At 37.8% G+C, this 8,402-nt stretch overlaps 1 protein-coding gene across 2 annotated transcripts in view; it reads left to right on the top strand.

The window, feature by feature from the left end:
* Positions 1 to 8,275, top strand: part of LOC145479852 (glutamyl aminopeptidase-like) — a 56,731-nt gene extending 48,456 nt beyond the window's left edge. Inside the window, exons 16-21 of one of the 2 annotated variants that reach the window (XM_081458316.1) lie at positions 628 to 701; positions 1,281 to 1,391; positions 2,586 to 2,753; positions 3,313 to 3,456; positions 5,778 to 5,859; positions 7,384 to 8,275. In XM_081458316.1, the coding sequence (XP_081314442.1) occupies positions 628 to 701; positions 1,281 to 1,391; positions 2,586 to 2,753; positions 3,313 to 3,456; positions 5,778 to 5,859; positions 7,384 to 7,548 (744 nt within the window). In that variant the 3' untranslated portion in view covers positions 7,549 to 8,275. The remainder of the gene's footprint in view (positions 1 to 627; positions 702 to 1,280; positions 1,392 to 2,585; positions 2,754 to 3,312; positions 3,457 to 5,777; positions 5,860 to 7,383) is intronic. The other variant, XM_081458317.1, reaches the window with a different exon arrangement.
* The last annotated feature ends 127 nt before the right edge of the window (positions 8,276 to 8,402 follow it).

Raw genomic sequence — 8,402 nt, 5'->3', positions numbered from 1 at the left:
ACTGGAAGTTCACGATGACTGTTACGTCAGTAGCTGTTTCTTATTACGGGATGCATTGCTGGCTACCTACCATGCATGTGGATTTTAGATGTCGAACGAATAAACATGTCGTCGTTTTGAACCGAGTGGTTCGCTGTATTGAGACGAAATCACCACATTTACCTCGACTTCGTCTCGGTTTTTTTCAGATTTGTTCAATTCGCCTTCGGCGAACAATTATTAAATGTAAATACATAAATGAGTGAATAGGTAAATAGCAAGTTCTTTATTTAGTATATATTGAATAAATATGATGATGATGACGACGACGACGATGATGACGATGATGATGATGATGGTGATGATGATGATGATGATGATGATATAATATAACCGGATTTTTGTTACTTACACGTTTTTTATACGTTTCTTGACTAACAAAGCTGTGGATCTTGGTTCTCAGATATGTGTTGGTATTTAGGAGTAGAGCGGAAAACACATCAAAACAGCTTGCCAGGAAGGCGAAGATACTACTTTTAGAGTTGAATAACTTGTAACAATTAATTATTCGATTTGTTCGATAGTTTTTACCTCGCCCAAGACGGAGTGTTTAAGATTTCAATTGTGTGGTTATTATTTATTTTGTAGAAATATTTTTATCACCAAGCCAAGAACCTGTACCACAAACTTGGTTTTACAGACACTGGAGGCCATCTTGAAAAGTAAATTAACGTTTGCTTGTTTTTTAGATGTATTGGTTTTTCTCCCTGCGACGGAACATACAGAAAGAAAAACTTTCCGGCTGCATAATATCGCCGACAAATCGAGCGATCTGGCGAGACTGCCATACGGTATCTGAAAATGCAGATCCTTTAAAAAGTTCTTTCCTCTTTTCAGCCGCGAAAATCTCATCTCTGCAGTGTCAGAAATGTTAAGTGCGCTGCGGTGCAGTTCATAAGCTAAATGTCTGCACAAAGACTTTCGTCTGTATTAAAAATATAGGATACAACACGTCCAAAAGTGCTTCCTTGCTTCAAGTTGCGTATATGTCAATAGAAAAGCAGATAGGTCTGGCTCAATTGTTTTTACGAGAACCAAGCATTGGTTCGAACTTCAAGGACTTTATGAAGGAAAGTTATGAAGAGCTCGAAAAATCGGAAGTAAACTGAAAGTGTTTGAGTAAACCAATTACAAGGAATACAACTTTTGTTTCGAGTTAACAGGAGGTGCGAGAAATTGAAGAATGCTCAGAATAGTCACTTAAGGTCTTCTTCAGTTAACACATTTCACTTATCTTGCAGATACAAGAGAGGTTTAGTCCTCCGTATAATGTGCAGTGCTGGTGAAGCCTCGTGCCTGAGAAACGCATCAAAATATTTTAAAGACTGGATGAACGATCCCGAAAAGAACGCGTAAGTCCGAGCGGCAATATGGCGTTCATCACTTACAGGACGGCGGTAACTTAAGCTAGAAAGACCATAGACACCCGGAAAGCATTCTGAGTATTATTTTACCCTTCACAAGCCAGGCTTTTTCATTTTCTACGGTGGGAAGATAGAGGTTATGTACATGTAATACGTTAAATAATGTAACTATCCTTTGGTAAAAGCAAAACGGGACGATAACGCCACATTACGTGATAACTACGATAGCCACAAAAGGCACCAAAAAAGAGCTCAAAAGTAATCAAAGCAATAAAAAACATTTAAAAGTCCTAAAAAACTTACCCTAACTAAACTTACTGCAAACGGAAACACGTGCCCGTCAAAATATGATTACCATGGAAACATCAATTTCCGAGAACAATGATGTGTCCCAAGTTCTTGCCATAAAATGTTAGGTAAAGTTTCCATGTTTAACAGCTTTTGCAAATATTTTAAATTGAAAATGGTTTGACTTTTAAAGTCAGCGGGCACTTTTTGCGCCCCCAACCCCCTCCCTTCCGTTCTTAACAGGGTTAAACCATATTTGAACTGCGGTCTAACATGCTCATTTAAGTTGATAACAAGGAAAGTGCAACATTTGATCAGTCAAACGAAAATTAGCTGCCATTTTGAATTTGTAAAGCTAACCTTTCGAGTGTTTGCTTGTTTGTCAGAACAAAACTTTCATCGTCATAAACTTTATTTACCCTCCAATTTACAGAGTACCATTGCTGCTAACTTCTTCGAGCTACCTAAGAATTGGTCCTACGCTAAGGATGCCTAGCGTTATAGAGAATATTTTGTTTTCCTGTTTAATGCAGTTTAGTTTTCCCGATAAAGAAGAAACAATATTGAAATCTTGTGGCTCACTCTCCTGTCTCGCTGCACGAAGCGATTTAATGACAAAGTTCATTGGTTCCGTCCTTTCAAGTGTATTTGTTAAATATTAATCTGCGAACATCCAACCTCTTTTTTGTACTGGGTCGTTTGCACAGATACTTCATGTCGACGCGATGGACAGAACTGAGAGATGACGGAGTGGTCAAAAACTATTGCTTAATCATTCACGTGTTTAGTTGTTTTACCGTCTAGATGTGTAGCATTGAAACCAAACACACTCAGTGTAAAATTTTAAAATCCGAATGGATTTTAACTTATTTTATATATTTCCGATTCTTTCAGCGTTCCAGCTAATTTCCGTTCTTTGGTGTACTTTTACGGCATTAAAAATGGTGGTGTAAAGGAGTGGGATTTTGCTTTTGAACAATTTCAGAAGACTACAATTGCTAGTGAGCGGAGAAAGATATTGTATGGTTTATCTGGTTCCAGTGAGCCTTGGATCTTAAGCAGGTACAAAACTGGGCTCAGTTTGGTATAATCCATTACTTAAGGCAATCTATATCTCAATGGAAACTATGAAAAAAGAATTAAAATCCGGCGATACAACACGAACTTTGCACGAACTAGATGTGATACGAAAAAGATAATGCCAATGGCTTTAACTATAGTGTAAAGTAAGTAGAACATACAAGAATGAAAAAAAAAGGTGATTGGTCTCAACTTTTTCATATCACATCTGGTTCACACAAAATTCATGTTTTATCGATTTCATTATTTTTTGGTGATATTCATCCTTCAAAAGCAGTTGGCTACAATACAAGTATTTTAAATATACTTTTATGAGTTAATGCTATTTTTAAATAATTGCTTTCCGTGGATATACGAAAACACATAGTAAAGTGCTTTTTGTCTTCAATTTTGTTAATTATTCCATTTCTTCTCAGAACGATTGTGTGGTGACATGCTACATTATAGAGAAAAGTAGCCATCAGTATGATGGATATTTGAAGCACTGGATCTCGATTATTCTATTGAGCTTGTCAATTAAAGTTAATAATTTTGGTCATAGATACCTGCAATATTCCATTGACCCCGAAAAGATAAAGGCGCAAGACACTGCCAGAGTATTGACCAACGTGGCTAACTACAACCCCTACGGACGTCAGTTAACCTGGCAATTTCTCAAACTTAACTGGGACTTCATCAGGGAGAAGTAAGTCTTTCAAATCACGTTATAGTATATGTCAATATGTAATTCTGTTTACAATAACGATTGCGTATAATAGTGTAAAATAAAAACATAGGCTAAAGGAAGGAGAAATAAACATCTCGTTGACACTTTCACTCTTGAGCACGCGCTCCCTTTTTTTATTTGAAATTCACCTAGTGGAACCATTCTTTGCTTTCACGAACATAAACTTGTCGCAACTTTTTCTTCATTAAGGTAAGGTAAGGTAAGGTAATTTATTTTACGTCAAGAACACGGGGAGTGGTTGCCCAAGTCTCCCGAGCCAGGAGCTCATGATAAAAGTGTTTGACATACATGTTAAAAAAAAAAAAGATTTAAAAACTATATATTAAAAAATACAAAATTATCATACTATTAATATCTTTAAAAATATGCGTTGAAAATACAATATTAAAAAACGATAAAAATACAACATGTAAAGGAATCATTTAAGACAAGAACTGCATTGGCAGCCACCAAAGTTTATTGTATTAAGATGATTGATAAATTCAAGTCTTGCGTAACTGATTAAGGCTTGCGATTAGCAGAAACGTCATTGCAAGATGTACAAAAAAAGAATCAATGGCAGAGAGTCATGAGCAATCGTCAACATTGTCATCTCCCTACTAACCTAACCTAACTCCGTCCACAAACGCCGGAGAAATTTCAAAACGCAGCTTTATTTCTACGGTTAGGCCTACAGTCCACACTAATCCGTCACGAAAACGCACTTCAAACCGGAGGAATTTGAAAACGCCGGCTTTGCGTTTTAGTGACAGAAAACATCTTGAAAACGGAGCATTTCAAAACGACGAGGTCACGATAATCATGTGATTTCTCTGCCCCAGTTTTCCTCAAACACTATTCCAAAATGGCTGGTAATTGTTGCATTCTCAAACTTCTCCGGAATACTGTGGACGGGACCCTTGAAATATTTCCAAGTGGCATCTTGATTATGTTATCTACAATGATTTATAATAAAGTTTCCATATAACGCGCGCTCTGATTGGCTGAAACAGTGTGCTTTGTCAGAGAACAGAGCACGGGTTGATGACAGTAAGCTGGCTTTCAAATTTTTGCTTCGGAATTTTGACAAATTTGGCCCAAATTAAACATTCCCTGTGATGCAGACAAACGCAATGGAAACGAGCTCTATGTCTACAGTAAATATGGCTCACGGAGACTATTGTTAGCAACAGTAGTGTGAAAACTGTACTAAAATGACAAGTTTTGCTGGATTCCCGCCGACAAAACACGTAGCGAAATAAACAAATTCTCAAACTAACCAGTACTTCGATAAATTACATTATATTTGTTACGAAGGCGGAAATTTTACTTAAGAAGTAAAACAACGACAGAAAACAACAATTTAGCTGTCTCTGCTTATGATGAGAAGCTTTATTCTCGTAAAAATGCTCAATCGCTTAAAACAACACTTACATGCAGTGTAGTAACGCTCGCTCGTTCTCTGGTCTTCTCAGCGAAGTGAACCGACGTGCGGTCAGCTCAAAGCTTGCTCTAGATATTCTCCTCTGTAGTCGGAGTAGAACCAGTGGGAGCAGTTTAGTCTGTCTAACTTTTACGCTAGTTCGGGCAATCTTGCTGCAAGCCGAAAGCTTAGATAACAGTAGCTCCTTTCAAATTCAACTCAGCATTTCGCATTTTTATCTGCCAGCTTTGAGCTCCTTGTTCCGTAGTTTCCATTGGAAAAGTACACGGTTTCATGAGCTACAATACGGCCGGATTCCTATGGACTACAAACCTTTACCTGCCTTTAGATTCTTATTTGAAAATTAACTAAAAAGCGAACTTTGAAGGCATCGTTCTTCTCTCGAAAGCCGCTCGAAACCACTCGAAACTGAAAGCTTAGCTGAAGTCCAGTTTGTGATTGACAGCTGTCGCTTCGTTAGCCAATCAAATCATTTGAACAATTCTAACAAGGATTGTGATTGGCTTATTTTAGCGTGCTTTATCAGAGAACAGAGCACGGCTGACGCTACGTTTACTCGTTTGAAAAATAAAGTTTGGTTTGAAAATTCAGCCGAATGCGCGGGGAAATTATAGGATTCTTTATCATAAAACAAATAAAGAAGCCTCGACTGCGCTCTGTTCTGTTGTAAAGCACTTAGGAAGCGGTAAAGCACTCAAGAAGTGGGGAAAAACACTCGACTTCGTCTCGTGTTTTCCCCTACACTTCTTTCGTGCTCTACCGCTCCCTGCGTGCTTTACAACAGAACAGAGCACAGTCGAGGCTTCTTTATTTGTTAAATACAATGTACCTGATTGTATTATCATTTCATCGTCAGGTTTGGTGGAGGATTTTTCGCCATCAGAAATGTAATTCTGGGGGTGACTAGAGGATTTGCCTCAGAATTCGAACTCCAAGATGTAAGTAAAATTAACTTCTAATGTTGTCTTGATATTAAAAAAAATTCTGAAAAAATGATACAGTGGAAAATTTAATAGACTTAAAACAACTGCAATTAGGCTGATAAAGACATTTAATGACTTACGTACAATACCATGGTACACAGTGGGTCAACCAATCATTTTGTAGACCCCGAAAGTCGCCTAGGCGGAGGAGTGCTTTAATAGAAACAATTCTGTCTCTGTCGCGGCGTTCACTCCCGGTTATTTTCACTTTTTTCACCGGAGTCCTGTTCACAACAACTAAAAATGTTTCATCTGCAAAGAAAAGATCGTGACTTTTCAGTCTGCCATGTTGTTTGGACGCTTTGTCGACAACAGAACCTTCACCACCTCCAGCACCTCAGCGTTCTATTGGTTAAATGCACAAGGCACTAAATTCCGTGCATCAACACTTTCGATGCGATCTGATTTATCATTGTAACACAACTGTCCTTTCCGGAGCCTTTATTTGTACTAAATTTCTTGTCGGCATTTTGACGTGGACAATTCGTAAAAGTTCCGTAAAGGACTTCGTTTGTCAGAACTTCATTCGAACTGTATGAGCCGGATTCATCGTCATGTATGAACGATCCAATCTTATTCTCATTATTCACAAGGGACTGGAGATACATCAATTAATAGCCGCACCAAATCTGCAGACTCCATAAAATCAGAGGCAAAATGTATCCTCTCCCTCGATCGCAGTTTAGAATGAGAACCTCACGTCTAGTATATGTCCAAGATTTCTCCGCCCAATGCTCAAATATAACATTGACATCATGAAGAAAGCGCAGTGGTATATCGAGTCCACGACCTAGGTCTAGATCACCGTTAATCTATCGCTTGAGTTACGAGTCGAGACGAAGGCAAGTCGTTGGTTATGGTATGGTAGTAATTTGTAGTAGAAAAACTTGTTAAGAGATAACACTAAAGCCAGGAAGCCAAATCTGCAGACTCTATAAAATCAGAGGCAAAATTTATCCTCTCCCTCGATCGCAGCTTAGAATGAGAACCTCACTTCCAGTATATGTCCAGGTTTGCAACGCCTTACCATTATTTATCTGATATTCTTCATTGTTCAGTTTAATTATATTTTTTGATTTAACGTAATAGATCACGCGTGTAATTTCAGCTTCTTTTCTTCTTTACGTTCTGGTATATATTATATTTTGTATGTGTGACCGTGTGCACGTGTGTGTGTCAGGCCAAAACTTGCCAATTTGTAAACTGGCAACCCGGCATTTTTAACCTAGGGGTTATTTCGGGTTGCCAGAACCCTAATTCTTAGCAATATTTTTTATATTTCTGTATTAATTAATGAACAAAGGGTAATAAAGAGGATGTTGTTGTTGTTGTTGTTGTTATAGCCATATATGCTGATGTTAAATCTGAGATTAGCCAATAGGAAAGGTTGACTTTTCACTGCACTGTACATACAATTATTTATTTGTTTATTTATTTATTTATTTATTTATTTATTTATTTATTCTTGTTCTGGTTTAGTTGAGAGAGTTCAACGAAAAGAACCGTGCTGGTTCAGGATCGCGGGCTCAACAACAGGCTGAAGAGCGAGTCATGGCAAACATTCAGTGGCGCAAAGAAAATGAAGAGGATGTCGGGAACTGGCTCAAGGATTACCTTGAAGCTAATAACATACCGCTTAACTAGACAGAACTGGTTTTTAGTTTGGCATATAGTTTGGTTTTTAGTTTGGCATTTTTCTTTACAATTTATCCGTTTACATGATTAGTTTTTCGAAATACGATATAATCAAGTTGATTTACGAGTAGCGGGTATGAGCTAACAGACATAAGCTGGCCTCTTCCATAAAGGATTTTACTTACTTACTTTTTACTTTACCTTGATTGGCCTTATGTATTGTTACCTGTTTTGCACGGTATGATTCATTTTTCACACTTGTCATTTACGCCGGGTTGGCTGGTATGTCACTCAGTAGCGCCATGCCTCTTGTAGAGTGAATCATTGCTCTCCCACTTCAAAGGCTGCTCTTCTCACTATAACTGTTCCTTTCATTTCATTTCGTTTTGTGTAACGGACCGGTTACAGAGTTGCTTCTCTTTGAAAACTAGTATTATAGTCTTACACGAATACAAAAATCATGCCTTTGTGCTTCTGCCCTTAAGCAAAGCAAAATCAATAGTAGGATTGATTCCCAATATGGACCGTAACATTACTATAATGTAAAATGCACACATTTTCGTAGTTTGTATGTGTCCCTTGATTTGTTTGTTTGGTTGCTTTTTCCTTGTAGCGTTTCGACCGTTGAGGTTTCCAGGAAGGTTTTCTTAAGAACTCGCACGTATGTACCTACCGAGTTATGATCATTTCTGTATTTGTAGGTTAATAAAGATAACGAGTGATCTTTGCTGACGTCATCATCAACATTTTATTTAATTTGTTAGTTACATTATCTTTGACCAAGCAAGGTAACCAACTTATATGGGACGCTACCTCAATTATTTCAAATATGGTTTTAATTGTTAGCTATGCGTGCGCGGCAT

The sequence above is a fragment of the Orbicella franksi genome, chromosome 2, assembly GCF_964199315.1.
Source record: "Orbicella franksi chromosome 2, jaOrbFran1.1, whole genome shotgun sequence".
In the NCBI taxonomy this organism is placed as follows: Eukaryota; Metazoa; Cnidaria; class Anthozoa; order Scleractinia; family Merulinidae; genus Orbicella; species Orbicella franksi.
This window is presented reverse-complemented; position numbering and strand designations above follow the sequence as displayed.